General features: G+C 45.7%; 1 protein-coding gene across 1 annotated transcript; it reads left to right on the forward strand.

The window, feature by feature from the left end:
- The first annotated feature begins 130 nt into the window (after nt 1–130).
- sphk2 (sphingosine kinase 2) lies at nt 131–25,988 on the forward strand. The gene is made up of 8 exons (XM_063199148.1): nt 131–174; nt 278–1,070; nt 3,422–5,238; nt 9,378–9,527; nt 10,113–10,207; nt 15,319–15,434; nt 18,048–19,917; nt 22,559–25,988. Exons 3-8 carry the CDS (start codon nt 4,710–4,712, stop codon nt 22,619–22,621), a joined length of 2,823 nt encoding a protein of 940 aa, XP_063055218.1. The 5' UTR covers nt 131–174; nt 278–1,070; nt 3,422–4,709; the 3' UTR covers nt 22,622–25,988.
- The last annotated feature ends 548 nt before the right edge of the window (nt 25,989–26,536 follow it).

Below are 26,536 nucleotides of genomic sequence, written 5' to 3' on the forward strand. Positions count from 1 at the left end.
TCTCAGTCTAAGGGACCATTGGCCCAATGTTTCTGTCATTCATTCGATGTATTTTGACAGCTTCCGCGATATCTTTGTCCGGATTGGCTCTCTGTGGCTATGCTGCGTAGGTGAAAGGTTATATTTACGGAAAAAAAACGTTCAATGGATAATAGTTATTTGTTTGTAGTGGAGGTATGTTATTAAAGTTGATTTGTTTACCTGCTCTGTTTTTTCTGAGACTCTTTGCTCTGTATTGTCAAGACTTCACGTTAAGGATCCCATTATTTTATGACAGGTTAAGTGGTCAAAGGATGGCAGGGGGTGGTCCGTCATGACATCGCATGTATCCACACACCATTGGACTTCTTTTCTGCCGTTCAAACAGTCGACTCCTCTGTCTCGGGCAGACTTCCTGAACAAGTACAGAGGTTCTCAGTGAAGGATTGCGACTTTACCTCGTCGTGGGGAAACTGTGATGAGGTAATAGGTATGAGTTTTCCGTTCTTTGTGCATATGATTTTTGGAGGATTTTGGAATGTGTGTGCTGCATATGGCGACTGCTGAAACACTCGACGCCTTTCTCCATTGAACTACACCGTTGACGTTACCAAAATAAGTATCGCTAGCAGGCAGGCAAGATGCCTAGTTCAGTGAATATTATTGTTGTCTAGCCTTCGAATCAATTACGAATAAGTCGGTAGGGTTGGCAAATATAACCAGTTACTTACAGCTCGTCTGACAGTTTTTACGTGTCTTTGCTCTGCAGCTTGTAAAAGCTAGCTAACACCACCTACCTATCGCTAGTTCTAGCTGTTTTGTAGTTTCTTATTGTTGACTTGTTAGCTGGCCATCGTTTGCTAGCCAGCTGATAGAAGACGGGACCAAATACTGACAATCCGTTATTAAGTTGTTACACACGAAAGTGTTACAGCTGTGTAATGTTAATGCTGCGTTGCGCTACCTCTGTTATGTTATCAATGGCTCCATCTAGATAGAGCCAAAAGTTGTCACTCGGTGGTTGACCAATGCATAGAGTAATCTCATCCTGGCTGCGCTAGTTCATAATCTCGCTAGATAGCGATCAAAAGGTAAGTCAACGAGTTATCATGAGGATATAGGACTATCACCAGTTTCACAGCCACTCCTTTGCTTTGTGCGGTCTAACTTGATCTATTTCCTCCTTTTAATAGTTGTAATGGAGAAGGTGTTGCATGTTTAATGTGTGTATTGAGAGGGATGCTTTGAAGACCATTCACGGCGAGTTACGTCCAAATCACCCCAGAGTGGTCTATGTCCATGGCACAGACTTTGATGATTTCAGATTTAAACGTGATTACCATTGAACAAGGCGAAGCAACAGGGTGTCGGATTGGTCAGTCAAAGGGCATTAAATATGTATTGTTATAACTACTAGGCCTAGGTTCAGATGTTGACGTTACAATACAGGTGTTCTCAGATTCTGTTCTAGTGTACATGTCTATTCTGTATCATTGCTATTAGTTATCAGAAACGTTTGGAATTTCATTCTAGTTCTACCTGCTTGGCACAGTGGACAGTTTCATGCCCATATGGGCATGTCGATTGATGTGAATGTGTATAGCCTAGTGTGAGGTTCTTTTCATGCTGTTTTATTATTATATCTTTGAAAATTGTGGCACTCAACCTCTTTTTCAGGACGGGCAAAATGTACAATTTTCAATATTTTCAATCTAGTCGTATTTGTGAATTTAGTAGAACTGGCTGGCTGGCATGTTTGGCGCGTGCCCCCGCCCAGCATGTCAAGGACAAGAGTCTGTACAACAATGGTCACACGAACAGGCGTTGTGTGTGTGTGTGTGTGTGTGTGTGTGTGTGTGTGTGTGTGTGTGTGTGTGTGTGTGTGTGTGTGTGTGTGTGTGTGTGTGTGTGTGTGTGTGTGTGTGTGTTAAATCGGATGTGGAGACAGGCCAAATATTGATTCTGTCTGCATCCCACAAATGGGCTATTTAATTTAATATTAAATTGTGTATAGACTCTTCTCAAATGCACTATTTGGTATTTCAGCGTTTTACATTCGTAAACTCCAAGACCCTTTTTGCAGACCCTTTCGTTATTTTTGGAACACGGGTGCCATTGTTTCTCAAAACATTTAGTGAATCTCAGTCCACAAGTCTCTCTCTCTCTCTCTCTCTCTCTCTCTCTCTCTCTCTCTCTCTCTCTCTCTCTCTCTCTCTCTCTCTCTCTCTCTCTCTCTCTCTCTCTCTGTCTAGTCTCTCATAATAATTCAGACAAAGCTGCAAATTGTGAAATTACATTCCAGGCTGTGCTTTGTGTCAAGAGCTTCTTTCAACCATAATCGCTGAATTTGACAAAAAAAGAGAAAAGGATGGCGTCATCACGCCTGTCTGTCAGAGTAGTGTGATTTTGAGTCAGCTGCCATTGTGTGCAGCAATCCTTGTCCAGTATAGTGGACTTTGTGCGCTTTTTGGGTGAACCGCAGATGCACTTGTCACAGTGTTATGACGAGCGCTTGTTTTCACTTCTCCCTGCAAGTTTCTCAACTTCACCTTTCCTTGGGGAAGAAAAGCCACCGGCTGTCCCATTGAGGAACACTGGACTCCTTTATCCCACTTGGTTTGTCTATTGTTGAAAACGGGGTCAAATACCCGATAGGACAGACAGACAAACAGACAGACCGACCAGTAGATTCATCGTGTCTGTGTGTGTGTGTGGCTTCTTGAATCAACAGACAGGTTGAACTTCATGCCAGGGGGCACAGACTTTACTGGTATGTGGCCCCATCTGCTCTGCCAAATCAACCAGCCTGTTTGCTGTCCAGTACACCCATGACACGATAGCTAACCCAACAGAGACAAAGCCGGTCAGCCAACCAGCAGGCATGCATGCATGCAGACGGGCAGAACAGAGGAGGTCAGGGGAGTTTAGGGTCTTCCGAACACAAAGCACTGCACTTGCCCAGTTCCACTCTCAGCATTAGTGTCCGTCGGTGCCGCTTTAAAGAAAGGTTTGGTTGACGACAGACTGCTGCTTTTAATGTTTGTAATCCTTTTGGTTTTGGGGACAGATAGAGATTTTCAGGAATTGAGACGATGATAATCTGCAGCAGTTTGGATTCTTGGCTAAAATGCGCAGAAAAGGTTCTAGGGTATTAACCATGAGGCGGGATACCTACGTAGGTGGTTTTGAAATGTGGTCTTCAAAACTTGTTCAGGCACTACTTTCCCAGCAGCACCAAAATAAATTATTTTGGTCAATTATTAAGAAGCACAAATGAAGAATGAATTTTGCAAACTTGAAACTACTGTATTAGACATTAGACATGACTAAGTAGACATGCTTTTCCAGCAATGTTGTAGAGTTGGTGCGTGATGAGATTGATGTGTTGTGCGGTGTTATGCAGTGACTTACTTATCTCTGTGGAATTTGCTCTGTTTTCCAGACACCTATACTGGGACGGACCTACCATAACTCAGGGGATCCTACGTAACCAGAGCACCATGACGTAATCAAAAGGCTCAAGGAAAAAATAAGACTGTAACCCTTCTTGTGTATGGATTTTTCTTGTAATTTTGCGTGTATCCGTTGTACACTACAAGCAAGCCAGCTCAGGTGACAAGCATTTCGTTGTTCATGGATTACAAAGGCTGGAATCTGTGGCATTTTTCCTTTGGATGAAACGTCCGTCCCACCTGCGTTACCAGCTAGACGGAGACAGGAAGTGAAAGTCTTATCCAGCCACCTCACTTCCTGTACACCGCCTCTTTTCCTCCCCCGCCCCCCCTACTCCTTGCTTGGCATGCCTTCAGTTCCGGTGTTTCACGGCACAACATTCTCCGCCTGACCAGGCCGACCGTAGAAGGCCTTCACCCTGTGTCTGTTTTCGTGTTTGTCAACTCGATTTACCCTTTTTCTGAATCATGATTTATGTTTAGAAGACAATTCCAATAACGTGTGGATGACTAGTGATGTTCGTATCACTGACCTCATGACTTTGATACGCCGCCTGGAGCTGCTTGGCCCGTGTAGTGCGGCATAGCTAGTGTCACGCAGATCAGATACATTTCATATCATTCACTTTATTTTAAATACAGCAAAAACGCTGTATATATTTTTTCAATGTAGATATACATATTCGTATGTATATATGTAGGAATTTGCCATCCATCATCAGACAATTGTTGAAGAGCAATCTCAGCCTTCTAAAGCACTTTAATTATTTAGTCGATTTTTATCTGTTATTATAGCTGTATAACTGCTGCGTGTGTTGTAACATTTTTGTAATTTTTCATTAATTAAAAAAAAAAAAAATGGATTGTGCATGACCAACTGGATTGGGAATTGCCATTCCAAAAAGGAAAGGAACACTACATTTGAGGGAAAGGGAACTTGAGGGAAAAGGAAATCATCAGGGATTTAAAAAAAAAAAAAAACATCTGCTGTTTTATTTTTATTTTTTTTCAAACTGTTCTTGGCCCGTTCTGAGCTGAAGACGGAGAACCAGATGACCCAGCTGTAGAGCACCGTATTTATAAACGATATATAAACACCTAGGAAGGAACCAAGCAGAAGACGCATCCTGATTACCGGCTTTAAAAAAAAACAGTTGTTCCGGAACCTTCCATGACCAGTCATCTGCATGCCAGGCCCGTCCTCCTGTCTCCGAACGTTCCCCAGGTAGCCCCTCGCGTTCCCACAGTCACCCCTGGCCACCCTTGCCCAGCGTGAGGATGCGCTCCCCGGACCCCCAGATCCCCTCTCCGTCCGAAGCCCTTCTCCACGGCCAGTTCTGGGGCTGGAGCACTGTTTCCAACAGTGGCAGTGGTAGTGGAGGAAGTAGTACTCCTGGTAGTGGAGGAGGGGGAGGTGGAGGTGGAGGTGGTGGCGGCAGCAATGGAGCCAACAACAGCTGCCCCAACAGCCCTGGTGGTCCCTCGTCCCTCCAGGCCAGCAGCCCCACGGACACCTACGCCCTGACGCTCACCCACACACACGTCCACGTGCAGCGTCTCTCACCCCGGCCGGGCAAGGAGTCCCGGCTCCTCCTGCCTCTGGTGGAGCTGGCCGGCTGCAGCTGCCCGCGCTCCCCCGCCCCGCCCCTGCTGGTGCTGTACTGGTACCCGCCGGGGCGGCGCAGGAAAGGGGTGTCGCGTCGCCGGCAGGTGAGGGCCTACCTGGCCGAGAGCCGCGCAGACGCCGAGAGGTGGTACGCCGCCGTCCAGTGCCTGCTCCGAGGAGTCCTCGTCAACGCCACCACAGGTGTGTATATCTGTGTGTGTGTGTCCGTGTGTGTGTGTGTGTGTGTGTGTGTGCGCGTGTGCGCGTGTGTGTGTGTGTGTGTTTATTTGTCCATTTGTGTGCATTTGTCACAGCCGTAAAATTTGAAATGCCCATCTCTGTATGACTGTGTGTGTTTCTGTGTCACAGAGGTTGAATTGTAATCAGTATGTGTATGTTTGTGCATTTGTGTATCACAGAGGTGGAATATGTAATGTCAGTTTTGATTGGCTTTAGATAAACTGTCAATGAATTAGTCAGTGTTGAATGCAAAATACTCCAGAGTTAATACCCACATGTCCACTTAGTCTTACTCAAGAGCCTAATAATCGTGAGGCCTAGGTCTATGTGATGGTACCACGCACTGATGAAGGCTTGTTAGCCGAAACGCGTTTGCTTTTTGGACATGGTGGTAATATAAATACATAATGAGACGCAGTTTCTGAGTGCGGATTTTTCTTCCTTAAGTTGACGCTTTTTATCTCGCACCCAAAGACTTTCGTTTTTCCAAGAAGTTGAGCGCGTCCTCTGCCAATACTATGTGATGGCTAACAGCACAACAGGAATCGTTCCTTCCCCCCTCCTAAGAGTCTTCCTGGAGGCTGGGTTGTGTCTCCCCCCAGCTGTGGATAAAGGCTGTCTATGTTCTAGCGTGAGTGTCGAGGATATAACGACATAGACAGCTGTGCAGCAGGCCAAGGTGACATCATGATGATAAGGTTACTCTGTGTGTGTGTGTGTGTGTGTGTGTGTGTGTGTGTGTGTGTGTGTGTGTGTGTGTGTGTGTGTGTGTGTGTGTGTGTGTGTGTGTGTGTGTGTGTGTGTGTGTGTGTGTGTGTGTGTGTGTGTGTGTGTGTGTGTGTGTGTGTCGTTAGGACTACAAGTTCCTTCACTAAGTATGAATTTGGATTATCCCCTTTAGTCTGGTGTTTTTGTGTGTGGGAAAGTTTGGGGCTTCATGCCAAAGCCACAGCTGTGTTGTATGGACAGAGTACTCCGTCTCTAGTACATCATGTGGATTGTCTGAGTGTGTACGTGTTTGTGTATCTGGGTGTGTTTATATGCCGGATGGGAACATTACAATCTTGCATGTTTGTGTGTGATGAAATAGTAATTCGCGATACATTTGTTGCAAGCTACCCTAGAAGTTGTGATTTTGGGTTTACTGTCATGTCATGAAGGCCTTGTATCGATGCAAATCAAAATACATCAATCAAAACAAGCCGATGCCAACAAGCAAGAGATTAGTCGCGCAGCCAGTTGCTCGTGTAACACGGGTCTTATTAATACATCTATAGATGAGGGGCACGGATTTGGTTTCGGTCTGTGCCAGCTGTGATGTTGTTGGGTGCATTACATGGATGGCAGCAGGCACTTTAATTTGCAGTCGATCACTTTCTGTGCTATTATTTATTTCTCATTGCGACCTTACATTAGCGCTTAACAGCTGAGGTTGGGGGTTTGGTGTGGAAAGAAAAGGAAAAAAAAAAACTCATTGCCAGTACCTGCTCCGCCAATAGGCTGTAGTGTACAAAACAAACAATAGCCTCCCAATGTTTATCAATCCCCAGCCAATCACCATGGTCATGCGAGAGAACAGACGAGAGGGAGGTTTAATTTGATTGGTTGATTGCTGAACTGAAATATCAAACAAAACAAAACAATACAAACAGTCAACAAAAGACTGCATCTTTAAAATGATATACAAATGTTTGTACTACAATTGTGCACCATGGGCAGACAACTAGGCTGCTAAGGTGCAGAGTCCTATCTTAACACATCTGCATCTGCCTTCAATATTTTAGTCCTTAAGTGAATATAAAAATACCTGAATTTTTACTGTGTGGAGCAGTGCTGTTGGCACTACTTCCCACTTCCTAGCCAACCCATTATTGTCATGTAAGGCACTGAAACTTTCCTTTAACACACGTACATTCCTGTAGTCTTCTATGCTGTGCAAACATGCATGCATTCTTGGCGCACTGTCATGTTGTGTAGCCTGTAGGGGATTTTATAGTGTCCTCAACAGCCATTGGAGCTGAAGAAACGGAAATCCCACTCTATCTTGGAAAAGAATCTGTGTGTAAGAAAAAAGTGCCTGACTACGAGTGTTTGTGTGTGTCTGTGACTTAGTTTGTTGGCATTTGTGGCAAAGTATCTCTTGTCTGTCTAATGGTGCATTTCCTCTGCTTTCTTTTTCTCTCTGCTTATCTGGGACCCGCACACTTTTTGCGTACACACACACACACACACTGGCGCGCGCAGAGTTGCCGACATGGGCACACACACAAACACGCACACTGTGACGCACTCACTCACACACGCAGACACTCAAACCCAGTGTGTATCAGTGCGGTGTCAGATGGAACTGGCAACGCGAGGGTGGGTCCGGCATATGCCACACAGCCCCTGCCACCCCCCAACCTCCCCCCAACTTGACTCCCTCTCTAGCCAGCCAACCACCACCCCCTGCCCCCCTCCTTTCCTTCCTTCCGTGCTCTGTGCTGTGGTGACATTAGACGCTGTGATAATCTGCATTGTAGCGAGCGACTCACTGACTCCTGCTCTTTGGCTAGGATGTGTAGGAGAAAAGCCCACTTTGTATGTGTGTGTGTGTGCGTGTGTGCACGTGTGTGCATGCGTGCGTGTGTGTGTTTAAGTGCATACGCATGCACAGGCACTCTTATGAATGTCTGAGAGGGCAAGATGTGTGTCGCGTGTGTGTGTACATGAACATTATGCATGTGGTGTGTGTGTGTGCCTGTGGGTGTGTGATGATGATGTGTTATTATGTGTGTCATGCTCTAGATTTGGGCCTTGTGCTCATAAATCACCCCTGTGGAGCTTTTTTAGATCACGGTAGATCAGGAAGACCAATGGGAGGGTCCATGTACGATAAACTCCCAATTGTTCCCAAATGCTTTATCAGTAGTAACAGACTAGTTTCAAGAGTGTGTTTACCAAAACCATCTTAGGCAACTGTGTTGCCTAAGTCCTTTGCCAGTTGCAATGCAATTAGGGTTTGTAACGATATTGTATCGAATTGAGAGACAACCGCATGATATGATGTGATGGTGCTTCCAAGCTTCAAATCATCGTGCAAACTTTTCTAAATAATTAGTAGGATCTTGTAACCTATTTTACCTATAGAATCTTGGAATTTATTTATAATTTTATTTCATAATATTGGTAAATGTGAAAAAAGGCATATCAATGAATAGAAAAAAATACATTTAAATGAAAAAAAAACGCGATACGAACTGAATCGTGAGTTGAGTGAATCGTTACAGCCCTAGCCATTACCCATTGCTAAAGTTTGCAACATTACTTTTATCCTTTCAAAATGTCGCTTTAAGTCAGTGGTCTCCAGATATTTTTCCACAAGGGCCAAATTATGAAGCCAAAATGAGTCCGAGGGCCAAATAAATCACCCGACCATATGGCCATAGATGGTACACAATTAAAAAAAAAAAAAAAAAATTGTTCCAACCTCATGGCGGGTCAAATGATTGCCATGATCAGACCGGGTCTGGCCCGCGGGCTACCGTTTGCAGACCACTGCTTTAAGGGCTTCAAAAGTTGGGAACTACGGTGTTGGGGAGACATTCTCCAGGTAAGCTTAGTGCTGTTAAATGGTAGGCACCCAGTGGCCTTATTACACTGTGCTGTGAAGTGCTTGTAGATCCTTGTGGTGCTTTTCTAGGACTCAGGCCTAGCTAGGATAGTATTGGTCTAATGTGTGTTAGAGGTCTGTCTGTGTCAATGTTTTTTGAAGCATCACAATGTCAGAAAATTGATATGGCACAAGACTGAGGACAGATTGGTTATTTTATTTTACAGTAATTCTTTCCATTCGGGGAAGTGACAAGAATAGACCCATCTGTCAAAGTTGTGTCATATTGATTTTTCCATTTATTTGTATGCCTCTGCAAGACCGGTGTGGACCTCTGATTGTTTTAAATGTGGATGATGCTCGAGTGGTTGAGTGAAATAGTCATGTCATCCTAGATAAAAGTGATGTTCTTTTGCTGTCCAGTCCATCCGGTAAATTATTTAAGACCTTATTTTACTGTTTCAGGTGTCAAATTCTGACAGTTGTGCTTGTTGTCCCTGTTGTTCAGAGTTCCACAAAAGCCTGTTGCCCCGCCCCCGTCGCCTGCTGCTGTTGGTCAATCCGTTCAGTGGGCGGGGTCAGGCCATGCAGTGGTGTCAGACTCACATCTTACCAATGATCCGGGAGGCCAACATCAGCTACAACCTCATTCAGACAGGTGCACGTCCCCCTCTTTCACACTTCACAAACACAATTGTAGTGTCAAAAGCAAGGTGTGCAATGCATGCGCCCGTGTTTTGACTTGTCCATGAATGTACACTACCGTTCTAAAGTTTGGGGTCACCCTCATTTTCCCCCATCAAATTGGTTAAACTGGGCAGATGGGTGAAATCTAACCAATCTGTTTCACACATTTATTACATAGGAAAATGCATTTTAATCAATTCTTCTAGACATGTCTTTCCTATGGTAGGCATATGACATTTGTTGCGTTGCCACGTCAGATTCTGGACAACATCTCGTCCACAGAGTGAAACGGTGTAGAACCGCAACTGACTATTATTAATGCCAAAGGTGTCTACTGTCTACACTGTGAAAGTAGGAGAAATTGTGCGAGGAGAAATTGTGTTGACTGGTACTGTATGTGCAAACATAAGTTTGTTATAAGTGTGTTATTATGTTATTAAACTTTGCACATATACTGTATGTGCTAAGGAAGAGAACAGATGATTTTAGTCCATAGATTCATAATGCTTTGTACAATATTGACCACTTACTTTGAATTATAATGTATGTTTTGCAGAGCGTCAGAACCATGCCAAGGAGCTGATCAGGGAGATCTCCCTGTCTGAGTGGGATGGCATCATCATCGTTTCTGGAGATGGACTCCTTCATGAGGTACGTCCAGTCTTCCACACACGTCTATGTACAGTCAATGTAAGCCCCAAGCTTTTCTGTACTTTGACTCCCCTAAAAGCATGCCTAAAATAAATTGATAGTGGCTCTACCACTTTTAAATATGTGATTATGGATACCATAATCTTGTTCTCTGGAGACTTGCCCATCTGGATGGATACCATGTTGGCATATAACAAATATTGGAGATGGAAGGCCTATGATGCAGAACTTTTTCATGCCAGTTAACAGAACCAAATTATATCGAACCTTACATATGGTCCAGTGGGCTTACAGGGATAAAGCCCATTCTTTTTACATTCCGACCTTCATGAATGCCCTGAGGATACACAGTCATCCCTCTCAACCTTTAAAAAGACAGTGAAGACTGTTCTGAAAGAGCTGTCCTTCCAAACATAATGAACCATACTCGTGTAAAACCCTCTTGCCTTCTACCTTTGTAGCTTTTGTGCTCTTCTTTTTCGTAGACATTGCGCCATGTTATTTTTGTCAGCTTTTTTTCAGTCACTTCGATTAATATGTCGTTCCCTCAGTCTTTACTTTCAATATCTCCTCCTGGTACAACTTAATTGCCATCGGACAAAAGGACAAACTTACACGTGTAGTGAATCAGGCTATCAAAGTTCCTGGCGCACCTCAGCCCTCCCTATCTGAGCTGTATAGTGGTGCAGTGATCAGGAAAGCCAGCCTGATCAAAGAGGACCCCTCTCACCCCCTCCATCACTCCTTCCAACTGCTTCCAACAGGTTGGCGTTACAATGTACCACTAGCACACAAAAACCGATACAAGAAATCCTTCATCCCCTCAGCCTGTAGACCTACTCAACGCAAAATGAGCATCACCAGCCATCCAGCCTCGACATGCATGCATTGTCTTGTCTTGTTGTGTCTTCTTTTGTCATGTCTTGTGAATGACTAGCCAGAGAGCCAAGCCAAAAGACACTTTTCTGTTTAATGTGTAACAGTCAGATCATAAATGTTTTATCCTATCTTATCTTCTGTACAATGATGTGATGCAATGAGATATGCAGCACTGTAATTGTAATGAATTGAGCATAGGCGTGCGTGCTAATACTGTTCCAACCTATCCTCATACTAATACTCAGGGCTTGACATAATCTTGTTTTGCCCCCACCGAGTCTCTTGCCATTCAGCCTTTCCACAAGCCACAGTAGTTGTTTTTTTTCTACACCAAAACACTGTTTACAAGATGAAATACTAAAGCCAGAAGATCAGTGCTTTTAACTTTCTAGTTCCTGCATGAACATAAATGTGTATGTACAAATGGAGACAGGAACTGAGAATCTTTTCCTTAATTTATGGATTTAAAATCAGACAATTGTTGTACAAGACACAAACATCAGAATGTGGTCTACCTTGATATGGCGTACCCTATTAATTCACCTGCCAAAGTGGCTGGTAACACTGAAATTATTGTTAGCCACAGACAGTTTTATCAGCATTTGGCTGCAGCCAATATCAAGACCTGCTCATGCTGTAGATCAGCGGTTCCCAAACTTTTCCCCCTGTGCACCCCTTTTACATTTCAATGTGGTTCGCACACCCCCTAAGCCAGTGTTTCCCAACCAGGGGTACGTGTACCACTAGGAGTACGCGAGCACACCTCAGGGGGTACGTGAAGAAATGTAATAATAACAAATACATGGAGTGTAGCCACTTTGGGATAGCGGAATAGATATAGAGCATGTGTGAGGGGGGTACTCTTCATATGACAACAAGGCTTAGGGGGTAACAGGACAAAAAAAGGTTGGGAAACACTGCCCTAAGCAAAGCAAACGTTGCACATTGCCGCACATTTTGGGCAATCCTCATTTCCAATAGACCTGACGTTGTTTTTGCCATCATTAATGGAACTTGTTGCATAACAGGTCTAGGAGTTATAAATGACACTTCAGCTGGATCCTTCCAGCATACAATTCACCAAAAAACAATTACAAACTACGTAAGGTTCCTTAATTTTTGTATAAAAACCCACATCTCAGCCATTGCTCTATTCTACTCGCGCACCCCCGTGTAGCAGGTCGCGCACCCCCAGGGGTGCACGCACCCCAGTTTGGGAAACCCTGCTGTAGATACCTCTACTCTCCTCAGTGCTTTTTTAAAGTCATACAGTGAGATGAGCATGGTTTCAGTGTTTCAGTGTTTTCTTGTGTCTCAAATCAAATCATCTCTTCGTATCTCGTATTTTATCAGCCTGCTCCCACCTCCCTGAGTGCATTAGGTGACAACACTAGGGCTCAGTGGTGTAGTCTACGTATAACGCGGGTATACCGAGTATACCCACTTCTAAATTTCAGGGATTTCAGTATACCCACTTAAAATTGATTTATCCGTTATTTTGAATAGCACAAATATATACAGTATACCCACTTCAAAAAATGCTCAAATATACAGTATACCCGCCACAAAAAAGTAGACTACACCGCTGCTAGGGCTGCATGTCGAAAAAACACTGCAGACACAGGTTGCCAGTACTTGCCGCAGCTTGCTCTGTGTTTTTGTGTGGTATTTACGTTGGATGTCAGCAGAAGTGATGTCATGCAGGAAATCATAGTGCACCCGTAACGTATCTTGACAAATATCCTAAACAAGCGCAGTAAAAAAAAAAATGGTACATTTGGGGGTGTTCCTTCAAATCTACACATACACAACTGCACAGATACTAGACGGAAAAGCTGTTTTCAAGTGAACAAATGTAGCCCATGTCCTTGTAGCGCTTGGACCCCCGACGCTCCTGATGTTGAGGCAGTTCCAGCTCTTTAGAGTGTTACTTGGGGTCAGACTTGTCCGATTTGTTCTGCATTGTTTCCCTCAGGACCCAAATGTTTTTCCATGCAGAAGTTTGAATGCACATCTGCTGAGCTTTACCCAGTGCACATTTTGACCAACACTGCCATTTGTTGTTGTGCAATCCTATACTTGTGCACAGGACATCGCGGGGGCTCTCATTGTATAATGTATAATCAAAATATAAAACCTTAAACTTAAAGGTGCACTGTGTAATAGTTTTAGTAGTTTGCTGTATTTTCAGAATGGATGCTGCCCGTTCATAAATGTTACCACCACCATAAAATTCTAAGTATTCATTATGACTGTTAAAATTACACTTTTCATACATAAAGGGGGATATTCTCCATTATCTGCCATTTTTGTTCATGACGTGTTTAGCTGCAAAACTTACTGTATTTTGGTCATACTTTTAAATATCAGTTTATTGTTCAGTAGATATTAATGAAAAGATACAATTTGGCAATGGGCAGCACAGTTGCATTACCTACTCTGGCCACCATCCTACACAGTGCACTTTTATATCATGTGGGTCATTTCACGTGAAATCAGACACTTTGGGACCCGACCGACACAGATTTCAATCATACTTGCTTTGCCTGTTTATTAGCAAGGTAGCACCCCAGAACTGCATTAGTGTGAATCTGACACCAATATTAAGGGAGAAACAGACTAGCGAAGGTTTACATATGAGGGTAGGACACTATGCATTCAGCCTATATCAGTCAGTGTAAGTCACAAAAATATGTCTGTGGTGTTATTTGAAAGCTCTTTTCTGGCTCTACACATTACACAAACAGCATGGAACACAACAATCCTCAGAATATGAATTATCATAAATTGAAAAATTAAAAATTGAATATAAAAAAAACGTATATTTTAAAATGGCCAGTTCCTTGTCTAAACATAGCCTGCAATGTCATGAACAACACCTGAAATGCTGGTGTTTGGTTCTTTATTCATTTCAGAGACAATGGGACTCAAAAATATGGCATCATACAAATCACCTAGTAATAATATGGTGATACCATAGTAATATCACATGACAGTATGTCTATCGGAATATGTGAAGGATGGAGATGGTCCATGAGGATGCAGGAAGTTCAGTTTCACCTCTCCAGTGCTCGGCATACATTCCTGAACACATGCTAGCCACTAGCTGCCATCATATACAGCTACAACATACCCTTTGATGCTTGAACATTTAAACAATTCCTTTACTGAGCTTATTCTTTCAACCCTGCCTTCTCTGAATGCTTAAAATGGTCTAGCTTCCACTGTGTCCATTGACAATGGGCAGAAGCCGTGTAGTTTTTGAGTACCTGGAATAGGGACAGACGAGGGTGCAGGGCCCACCGGGAAAATGCCCGTTATGCCAGATGGCCAGTCCAGCCCTGTCCCTGACACTACTCTATTACTACTTCATTACGACTCATTTCAACCTTTATGTCCCATTATCTCTGAAATGAATGAAGAACCAAACACCCCATTTTCAGGTGTTGTTTATGGCCTTACAGGCTATGTTAAGACAAGAAACCAGCCATTTTAAAATATATATTTTTTATATTCAATTTTTAATTTTTCAATGTATCATAATTCATATTCTGAAGGTTGTTGTATTCCATGCTGTTTGAGTAATTTGTAGAGCCAGAAAAGAGCTTTCAAACAACACCTCAGACATCCTTTTGTGACTTACACTGACTGATATAATCAAGGCTGAATGCATAGTGTCCTACCATCACATGTAAGCCTTTGCTAGTCTGTTTCTCCCTTAATATTGGTATCAGATTCACACAAATGTAGTCCTGGGGTGCTACCTTGCTACTAAACAGGCACAGCAAGTATGATTGAAATCCGTGTCGGTCGGGTCCCAAAGTGTCTGATTTCACATGAAATGACCCATGTGTAGACATACATTTCTCCCTTGCTATATAGTCAGTGTTCCAACTGATTCTCAATGTTGTGTTGACTGCACATTGTGCACCGTCATCGTGAATGCCAAACTGCTTATTGCAGTCTTTTTACTTAAGTCTGGCGTTGTGTAATGAGACGGATGAATCGTGATGGCCAACTCTTTTTCGGCGCACTTTAACCTTGGCCGATAATCACTCAGGCAGAACGCCACCGAACCAACCACAAGCTCTTAGCAGATATTTAATTTTGAATTGCTTATTGACCGCAAGATAAAACAAAGTCAATGAGTCAACTAAAATGTGTGTGTGTGTGTGTGTGTGTGCGCATGTGCGTGTGTGCGCCTGTGCGTGTCCTTTTTGACTGACTTGCAGGTGATAAACGGACTGATGGAGAGGTCTGATTGGGAGACGGCCATAAAGACGCCGGTGGGAATTCTGCCCTGCGGCTCTGGGAATGCCTTGGCCGGCTCCATAAACCACTACGCAGGGTAAGGCTCCCTGTCCCATTTGTATTTTTCTACCCCTACCCCTTACCCCTACCCCTTACCCCTCCAAACGGAGTCTGCCTGTCCGAACCCCTCCTTTTCGAGGGCTACAAAGCCCTTATGCCGTGTACAGAACAAGAGCGAATGGGGCGAACGAAGCGACTGAAGTCATTATTTCTCTATGGAGGGCACGCGACCTGCGCTACCAAAGCGAATTCGCCAGTAGTGAAGCTTCTTGCGCGACCAGAGCGAATTTTGAAGATTAAACTAAATCTAATCGCAGGCGAATTCGCTCTGACGCTGTTCGGCGACAACCAATCGGAACGTTCATATCTCTGAATGTCCCAGGCTGCCAAGCCAGAGCCGTTATGTGATTAGCTGAATCAAACATGTCAATGCTGCGTCTCGAGCGAATACAGCGTATTCAAGGCGAAACTTCTTCTGCTACCCACGCTACCAGGCAGCGTAGTTCGCTCTTGGTCTGGACACGGCATTACCCTTACCCCTACCCCCCTGCCTTAACGACTATTGGGATACCCCTACCCCTACCCCTACACAAAACGGAGGGGTAGGGGTAAGGGGTAGGGCCAAGGGGTGAATTGAGATTGGGCCTAAAGGTCATATTAGACTTCTGCAACTGCGCTTGTCAAAAGTCGTGTGGGAGTGGCCACAAACCAATTTTGTATTCATGCATCTGCGAGATCTGCGAGGTCCGAGGTCTCGTCGCGAGCCACATTTGAAATTGCGCGATTACTTTCAATACATTGTAAGCACTGCAGTCATTATTAAGCAATGTTGCTTTCTAGCCCGGTTAGGAAGGTATTTACACACAAATTGTAAAGGCAATGTACTGGTATCATTATTTGACATACCCAGTCTGTTTTCACGAGCAGAAAATGCAAGCATGTAGAGACAGTTGATTCTGCCGATGTGTGTTGACTGTGGAGGAAGCTACGGTAGTAAAACCGCAGGCATTGTGGCACGAGTGTTCAACTGATGCATTTTTTGTTACTTAGCTTGTAGCTTCGTGTATTTACACACATTTACACACAAGACATTAATATAGTTTTTAACAGAATACAGCTCTGCTCTCGCAAACTACCGGCATTGCGCTGCCACAAGAACAAGGAAGTAGCGAGACGACCAATCATAGCGCGTCCGTCCGACGGATAGCTAGAATCTTTTCGAGGCGCTCGATGACGGGGGCAGAGCCTCTGCGCGGGGGGCGTGGACTCGCACAGACAGAAGACGGACGGAAGCAGAGGCTATGCGTCCGAAGCATAAATCTAGCTTAAAGTGATACTGTCCCATTTTTGGAAATAAGCTTATTTTACACCTCCCCTAGAGTTAAATAATAGGGTTTTACTTTACCATTCTCCTATACTTTCAACCGTTCTCTGGGTACGGCAGTGCAGATTTTACCTCCAAGCTAGCAGTTAACATTGAGTCCTATGAGACCAGTTAGCCGCCAGCTGGTCTCATAGGACTTAATGTTAACTGATGGCATAGAGGTAAAATTCGCACTGCCATACTCAGAGAACGGTTGAAAGTACAGGAGAAAGGTAAAACTCAACTACTTAACTCAAGGGGAGGTTTAATCTGAGCTTATTTCCAAAAATGGGACAGTATCACTTTAAGGCTCCCTGTTCTGGGTCTGGTTGATGTGGCGCAGCGCTCTAAAGCCCCAACCGTAAATGGGCTTGCATGCCCAGGGTGACCCAGGTTCGAATCTGCGGCCTGCGTCATTCCCCAACCCTGACCCGTACCTCTCTCCTGTTTATTTCCTGTCTCCTCTAACACTCTCTTGTCGTGATGAAAGGCCCAAACATAATTAATACATTCAAACGTTAAAAAATGATGTCCTATCCTGTCTTGAGGACATTACTCAAATTTCCACTTCCATAACATTCACTTTTACGGGTACATGTGAAGTTGCAGTGCTTTCAAGAGAGACGGGCAGTGCTTAAAATCCATTCAAACTCCCCCTTAAATCGGACGCCCACTTATAACCGAGTGTGTACAGTCTACCGCCCAGCAGCCAACGTCTCCTCACCAACTGCCTCTGCCAGTCGGGATTAGAGCCCCTCATCTCAAACAGGCTTTTAAAAGAGTGGAAGATGAAACAACGTGAAGTGTGAGTGGAAGCTTACACTCCCTGTCCTGTCCTCTCCTGTCCTGTCCTTTCCTGTCCTGAGCCTAATTGTTTTGGACATATGACAGAGCCAGATCCTGTTATCTACGCAAGTATTGCAAGACCTGGCTGGTTTTATCAGCAAAACTTTGACCCAAGAACAAGAACAAGGCATGGACTCTGCACTCTTTGATGGACAGATATATATATTTTCTTCGATCTACATTATCAGCTGTTGCTGATGCTCCGAAGGTTGCCTGATACGGGTCCACTTTGTGTTCCCTCATTTCTTATGACCTAATGACTGTCTGTGTCCTAATGCATGTCTATCTGGCTACATGTCTACATCACAAAGAGGTCTAATTACCATATATTCTTTTTCTTTTTGTCCATTCCCACCCATGTCTGTCTGTCTGTCTGTCTCACTCTCTCGCTCTCGCTCTCTCTCTCTCTCTCTCTCTCTCTCTCTCTCTCCCCCCCCCCAGGTATGACATGTGCCTTCGAGAGCCCCTGCTCCTTAACTGCTGCTTCTTGCTCTGCCGGGGCGGGGTGAGACCCATGGACCTGGTCTCTGTGACAACCAGTCCATTGCCCCCCTCCTCGACCAATCAGAATGGGCGGCCGGCCGCCCCGCGGCGCCTCTACTCCTTCCTGTCGGTGGCGTGGGGCTTCGTGTCGGACGTGGACATTGAGAGCGAGCGCTACCGGGGTCTGGGCTCGGCGCGCTTCACGCTGGGCACGCTAGTCCGCCTGGCCTCCTTGCGCTCCTACAAGGGCCGCCTCTCCTACCTGCCCCCCAACGCCGTCACCGCGTCCCCGGACGCCACGCCTCCGGCCCGCCGGCCCCTCTCCCGGAGCATCACCGAGGGCCTGGAGGCCTTCTGCCGCACGCCCATCCACCGCACCGTCTCCGACATGGGCCTCGCCGAGCAGAGGAGCCTGCGCAAAGGCGACGGCGAGAGGGAGAGGGAGCGGCAGAAGGAGAGGGAGGAGAGGGACCGCGAGAGGGAGAGGAGGAGGCAGAGGGCCAGGGGGGTGGGGGTGGTCCGGGCCAGCAGCCTGGCCGAGGACCGGGAAAGGGAACTGGAGGCCGAGGGACGCTTGGGCGCGGGCGCCGACGACAGGATGGAAGGGCACGAGGAGGAGAAAGAAGAGGACTCGGAAAGGGAGGAGCGCGGAGGCAGTGAGAACGACAGCAGGAGCAGCAGGGACGAGAGGAGCAGCGCCAGCAGCGGCAGCCGGAGCGAAAGGGGCTCCACGGACGGACAGATCGGCGGACAAGCACAGGACGAGGAGGAGGAGGAGGAGGAGGAGGAGCAGGAGGGAGCCATGGAGGCGCGAGAAGTCAGCGAGGGCTACGGGGTGGCCATAGGCAAAGAAGCGCAGGAGTGCGAGGGAGGCGGTTGTCCCGACACCGACGATGAGCTAGCAGCGCCCGACCCGCAGACGCTGGTGCGCAAGAACTCGGCGCCGTCCAGCCAGATCGCCAAGGCCTTCTTCAGCCAGCCCATCGGCGCCAGCACGGACTCGGACGCCGAGATGGAGCCCGCGGCGTACGGCCAGCAGGACGAAGACATCAACGGCACCTACTTCCAGCGCGAGGCCTACCCGCTGGATCCCCGCGAGCGATCGCTCACCATCTCCTCCCCGTTCCGCCACTCGCCGTTCTCCAAAAAGCCCAAAGCGCTGGACCAAAACCAGAACTCCACGCGGCCGCGGCCGCTCTCCTTACTCCACCACCACTCGCACTCCAACTCCCTGCCCCCGAAGCTGCCCTCGTTGTCGCTCTCCCTGTCGCCGACGCCTCCCTCGTCCCCGAGCTGCGCCTCCCCTCACGCCTGCTCGTACCTGGCCCCGCGGCCCAACACGCCCGGCTCCTCCTCCCCCTCCCCCTTGCACCGCCCCCCCTCGCCGTCCTTCACCTTTGACCTGGCCGAGCCGGCGGGGCCCCTGAAGAACCGGGCCCACGTATGCCACGGGCCCTACAACCCTCCACACGATGACCTCCTGCCGCCCCTCGACCAGCCGTTGCCCACGCGCGACTGGGTGACCATCGAGGGGGACTTTGTCTTGGTGCTGGCCATCTACCAGTCGCACCTGGGTGCCGACCTGTTCGCCGCACCGCACGCCCGTTTCGACGACGGCCTGATCCACCTGACGTTCGTGCGGGCGGGCATCTCGCGCGCCACGCTGCTGCGCCTCTTCCTGGCCATGGAGCGCGGCGCGCACCTCTCGCTCTCCTCGCCCTACGTCAGCCACGTCACGGCCAAGGCCTTCCGGCTGCAGCCGCTCTCCTCCCGCGGCACGCTCACCGTGGACGGAGAGCTGGTGCCGTATGGGCCTCTTCAGGCACAGGTGAGATGGAGGAGGAGGAGGAGGAGGAGGTTACTGTGTGTGTGTGTGTGTCTGTGTCTGTGTCTGTGTCTGTGTGTGTCTGTGTGTGCCTGTGTCTGTGTCTGTGTCTGCGACTGAGTGGACAGCGAGCTGGTGTCCTACGGTGAGGAGTGGGAAGTTACTGTGTGTGTGTGTATGTGTGTGTGTGTGAGAGAGAGACAGGGAGCTGGTGCCCTAGGTACAAGCGTGGAAGAGGAAGAGGTTACTGTGTGTGTATATGTGCTCCTGCATGCGTGCATGTTTGCTCTACGGGCCACTGCAAGCACGAGGAGGAGGTTACTGTCTGTTTTTCTGTGAGCGAAGGGGCCTGCGGCCTGTACTACGAAGCTGGTTTTCTGGCTTATCGGGGTAACTTCGAGAGTAACTTGGTCACGTGCAGTGTAAACTTGCCGATTAGCCCATACTTTGAGAGGTGGTTTGACGCAAGGTATTCTGCCATGGCCATTTACTCTGCATCTCAAAACTGGCATTGGCCGTTTATGTTCTTGATATAAAGTTGTTTTGTTGGCAGAGACTGGCCATCTGGTCATGTTGGTTATTAATGATAATTAAGATTAATATAAGGTTATATTCACCAGCGGATAAAGAGACAATTAAACTGTGCAGTATGCGCGAGCATACCTCCAGGAATTAAGAGACAAGAAGTGGCTGCACATGATTGCAGCATTTAAAATAATCATGGTGGTTTGTGTTATTTTATGCATGTAATGAAACAAGTTAAGATAGGCTACTGAACTGTTAGAACGAAGACCGCACATTTTCGCCCAAGTGAAATGTAAAGTTACACTGTGTAAGATTTTTAGTTTATTTCCAGAATTCATGCTACCCATTCACTAATGTTACCTTTTTTCATGAATACTTACCACCACCATCAAATTCTAAATATTCATTATGACTGGAAAAATTGCACTTTTCATACATGAAAAGGGGGATCTTCTGAATTTCCAGAAATAGCCATTTTTAGCTGCAAAAAATAACTGCACTTGGGCCATACTAGAAAATATTAGTTTATTACTTAGTAAACGTTAATGAAAAGATCACATTTGGCAATAGGCAACCCAGTTTCAATGAGCAGCATAGTTGCAGTACCTTGTTTGACCATTTCCTGCACAGTGTACCTTTAAACAAATTGCGTCACTTTTCATTTCTCAGCATTCCAATTTAATGCACTGCAGAAATGGATCATAACTGCTCTCTAAATTGGCCGCGGTTGCTCTGATATCAGAACACGCAGCAGACACTCCGGTTGAGGTGACTCGGGGTAGACAAGCCAGCATCTAAATCAACGTCGCAGTACGGGTTAACCCCGGTCAAGGTAGCCAGGTTTTGTCAACCCCGGTTTACCCAGTTAACCCTGGGTTAGTTCTAGGTAGGTTGAACTATGTTCGTAGTACAGGCCCCAGGTACTCAAAGATCGGTCTGTCTGTCTGTCAGGACATGTGTGTGAGTGTGGGAAGGGGGGAGGCGCGTGCGTGCGCGCGTGCGTGCGTGTGTGCGTGCGTGCGTGCGCGCGTGCGCGCGTGCGCGCGTGTGTGCTTGTGCGTGCGTGCGCGCGCGCGCGTGCGTGCGTGCGTGCGTGCGTGTTTTCTCTAATGGACCAGTGCAGACACGTGATACAGGGAGAAGGGGGGTTACGGAAGGTCACTGCGTGTTTGTATGTGTGGTGTGGAGGGTTGCCAAGGAGTTGTGATCCATCCTACCTGATGCTCAAAGAAGTCCATTGTTTCACATCGTTCCACACTGTATCCATATGAAATGTGTTTTGCTGTTTATTATTATTATTTTGCTGTATATTTGTTAACTTTTGATGGCTGGTCCTGTTATGTCATTTAGGTACAGTGTAATTGGATATAACATGATGTACTTGCACTTTGAAGTAAATACCAAACTAGATAGTTTTATTATTGCAGATACATGATGTTTTGTACTTCTTTGATAGCTTTGGACTTGCAAGTAGGCAAGAACATGACTCATGACAAAACATCACAGTTTCAGCGTTGGTTCCTAAAAGAAATATCCTGTATCGGTCTTGGCCTGGGGTGTATTCCAAGAACATGGATTCAGATATACACCTGGCTGTTCTCCTACAACTTGGGTGGGGAGCCTTTTTCATTCGAAGGGCCACTTCAAATTCATCCGAGGGCCGTAAAAGTCCTCCGAGGCCCGTATTACGAACACATACCAGGATTTCTTCCTACACTTTAGGCCTATATTGAAGGCAGCTAGCTTTAAAACAGAACCTAGCTTCTCTAGGTCCTCTGAATATAACTCTAGTGTATTGCAAATGTATTTTCGAAGTTACCTTTACAAAATATGTCATATTTCATGTGAAGCTGCATAAAACTAAAACTATATCGGGGGCCTGATAACATGGCCTCAAGGGCCGCAAATGGCCCTCGAATCATAGGTTCCCCACCCCTGTCCCACAAGAATACAAGAATAGTTACCCTCCAGGGGTCGTACATTGTTTAAAAAAAAGGAGGACTCCAGGCTCTTCTTTACTTAAATGTTGCGGTTTCCCACTGCATAGTGTTCTTTGGAATACGCTTCTGGCTATCTGGAATTTGACTGGCCTGTTTTCTTGTCTCCCCTCGATCTCCAGATCCATCCTTCCATGGCCCGTCTCATCGTGGGAGACTCAGGAGTGCGGATCACCAGATTCTGAGCAGTGGGGGACTCTGATACACACACACACACACACACACAAACACACATCCACATCCAATTTAACACACACACACACACACACACACACACACACACACACACACACACACACACACACACACACACACACACACACATCCAGGGGATGTGGATTCACGTTGATTGACGTTTTCTCCTCATGTCACGCCTAGCTATGTCTCTCCTTCACAGTTTTCAGTGGATTACGTAATCCCTTCAGTCTTCAGATTTAGAACGAAGGAGATTTAAAACACACACACACACATATTGAAATAGCCAACCACTGGAATACTGGTTCCTCCTGGGATTTAAAGGGATTGCCTGACCAGGCCCTGCACGCGTGTGGATTAATAGCGAATTTAGCAAAAGGGAGAAAAAAAATCAGCTGTGAGCCGTTGCCGTTGCATAGCTGCTGCTGCTGCTGGATTATTCCGGGATTACCCATCGCCATTGGCTGACGAGTATGAGGAAAAAAATAGAAAACACAAATCCCATGGGGTAAAAAAACAAACAAAAAAAAACTGAGAAATCAAACAAGAACAGAGACTGAACAACAAAAAAGAACCAAGATGGCTGAATGTCTACATCGTAGTTGTACACACTTCATGCATACTCCCATGCACTACCACCAGCCCTTGCCTTATACAGCACATAGAGAAAGGAAACAATAACAAAGGTGGAAATTCTCTCCTCGTGTTCTAGAACCAGCCCAAAGGAAGCCACACCCTCATACATAGACCAACCGACCCCCCAAACACCACCTCCCCACATCCCCTCTACACCACACCCCCCACACCGGCCTCTCCGCCATTCCCTGCTTTGTGTTGTGGCCGTCCGTGCAATGCCTTATCCAGTTCGCCATCTGAAAAATGCAACCACCACCTCCACCACCTCCCTGTTAATGCACTCCATTCCATTGAACCCTTGGAAGACCTCACGCTAGGCTTGTCGACTCAAAACTCCGGCTTGGGTCACACAGCACAATATGTCCCGTCCCGCATTCAACATCTGTCGGATAGATCGGCCTACTTTGTGTGCGTCAGTAGGCTATGTCAAACACGAGACAAAACAAAAACACTGACACTCTACAACCTTCTCATCATGGCCAAGCTCTCCGATCACCAAACTGACGCAGTCTTTGGATTAACTTGAAACCTGATTGATGAATGACTCGACTGCAATGTATTTTTGTATGTTTGTGCTTGCATCTTAAGGGAAAAAAGGAACGCATATAGCCCCTGGTAAATGAGCGAGAGGAGAACTGTTCTCAATGTGTTAATCGTCCGTGTTTGAAAATTGCATTTGCCTGCCTTTTGCCATGCATGTGTAATGATGATGGGGATGGCTCTCTAATGAAGCCGACAGATGCAAAGTCTGCTGGGTGCTTTACTTAACACAAAGCTGTCATTGCTGCAGCCGTGCTGCTGGCAGCCCACTGACGTAATCTTCCTCTCCCTCCCTCCCTCCGTCCGTCCGTCCGTCAGTCCGTCCTCATGCCCTTTCATACTCTCCTCCGATCACAGATCATTCTGAAAACTAGACGCTGACAGAGGGGGTAGCTTGGATACAGATGTACCAGGTGATTCTAGTTCTTTATTGAGATTTTGAAAAAAAAAAAAAAAAATGCAACGACACACACAACAATAGCCTCTTGATCTCTTCACGTGAGGACATGGGTCCAGAAAACTGTAAACAATGTTTTTTTTCTTTTTTTTTTTCCTAAGACTTTGTAAGCATCTCCTGCTCTCATCCTGATGTTTTGTCTCTGCCTGCTCTCTTGTGACGCTGAGCTCAACATTCTTTTTCAGGGGTCCGTTTCTCGATTCTTGTCGTTGCTAACCGTCTTAAGACCGTCTTAACCTTTGATTTAGTGGTTAGTGTCGCTGTCGAGAGAGAGTTGAGTCGCTCGTACGAAGGACTTTGCTAACGACGATAGCAAAGACGCTTTCGAGAAACGGACCCCTGGAACATAGATTAGGCCTACAGGATGCCCAGGGCTGTTGTTGTTCACGCCTTATCAAAACAACCAGTTGAGCAGTTATTTTTGCCTCTAGGATAAACAGACACTAAAATGAATGGCATAAAATGCGTTTTTATTTTTATTGTAATGGACAGGATTGTTCTAGATTAATAATTTCTGAGGAGCAATGAGTTTCAGTTTATGTTTGTTTGGGTTTTTTTTTACATTTCTGATCGGACCATTGAATGACGCTTAGCAATTAACAATTAGTCTAGCCCTAAGAACCTGGTTTCTAATCGTGTTTATGGAGCAATGGGTTTTGCCATTCCACCAAGGCCACAATTCTGTTGAGTGGTGACATTGAATTTTAGGTTTCTGTCTTCTTTTTGTTTGTTTGTTTCTTTCTTTCTTTCTTTTTATCTGCTGACAAGTTGTCATTTTTATCTCAATCTTCCATAATGGCATGTAATAACTTGATGAAATGTTATCAGGGGCCAGTAAGGCCTATGCACTTTTATGTTCTCTTTCTCTGCTGGAACAAAAAGAGAAAATGAAACATCTTTTTTCCATGGGTTTGAAGAGATTGATCTGTCCGTATGCTTTGCTTTCTATTTTATTACGTATGTTTTAATGTCTCAGCAAAATCAGCAAACATTTGCAGGTAGCAAAACCGATCTTGGGCTTTGTTGAATTTTTTGTGGAATCATGGTTGAATACGGACAAAAATATATCTGCCTGTAGGTCCACAATTCACTCAATCGTTCTCTTAAATATGTGACTAGTTTTTATTTGGCCAGTGGATTGACAGTAGCTGGGTTTTGGATGTTGGACCATCTGTTGTAGAGCAATTGTAAGAACAATACCAGGCATACATGCCAGTGAAGATGTCTTGTTAATAGTTTACTATGATGCCTGTAATAAAAGTGTAATTATTACTAAAATATTCTATAAATAAATATATAATGTACAGTACATAGCTATATGGTTTAAAATGTTTCTCTTCATTAAGAATAAATTTAACTGTGAAAAATGCCTCAGGTTTCATAGTCTTGTCTGTAGATTAGATTGACACATTTTTAAATAGTTTTCATTAAAAAAAGAATGAACACAATGTAACAAACACACAACTGCTCAGCTCTCTGTCAAGACACATCATGTGTGACTTACCTATTCTGGATTGAACAAGTGTTTATCTAGTTGAGTACTCTGGTGTATTGCCCTGTGTTTTAACACTATAAATAATGCATGGTTAACACCATCAACGTAACAGAACAGGAAGTAATCAATAACTAACTTTGGTCACAGGTTTGTTCACCCCAGTGAGTTATTTGTGTCTATGGTAGGCTATGTCCCTGTATGTCACAGGCATACATTATGTGCATGTTGGTTATCAGTCCCACGTGTGACAGTGGACAGGAAGTGAATCCAATGTCCTTTCCCTCTCCTCTCATTGTCCACTCGTTAACTAATCTGTAAAGCCACCCAGTCTCTCTCTCTCTCTCTCTCTCTCTCTCTCTCTCTCTCTCTCTCTCTCTCTCTCTCTCTCTCTCTCTCTCTCTCTCTCTCTCTCTCTCTCTCTCTCTCTCTCTCTCTCTCTCTCTCCAGTGCTTGTTTTGTTTTCCTCTGCTCGGTATCTAAGTTCTCCTCCCCTGGTATCCTTGCCTGAGATAGAGGTCTCGTCTGACACTTGCTCTTGCCCTTTCCTGTTTAAATAACAACACAGACAACCACGACAGCTTTGCTACTCAAACATGCACAGGTGGTGGAAGGTGAGATTTATTGGATTATTCAGCACCAAGCATTGTTTTGAGAATTAATGATTAGATTTGTCCAATTCCAGGTCATGAACTGAGATTAATATGTGGGGCAGGTGCAAATTTATCACATGTGGGAAGTTGCTTATGAGCCAGGCCCATCCGGTAATCCAATCCCTTT

This window comes from Engraulis encrasicolus, chromosome 5 (assembly GCF_034702125.1).
Source record: "Engraulis encrasicolus isolate BLACKSEA-1 chromosome 5, IST_EnEncr_1.0, whole genome shotgun sequence".
Taxonomy (NCBI): Eukaryota; Metazoa; Chordata; class Actinopteri; order Clupeiformes; family Engraulidae; genus Engraulis; species Engraulis encrasicolus.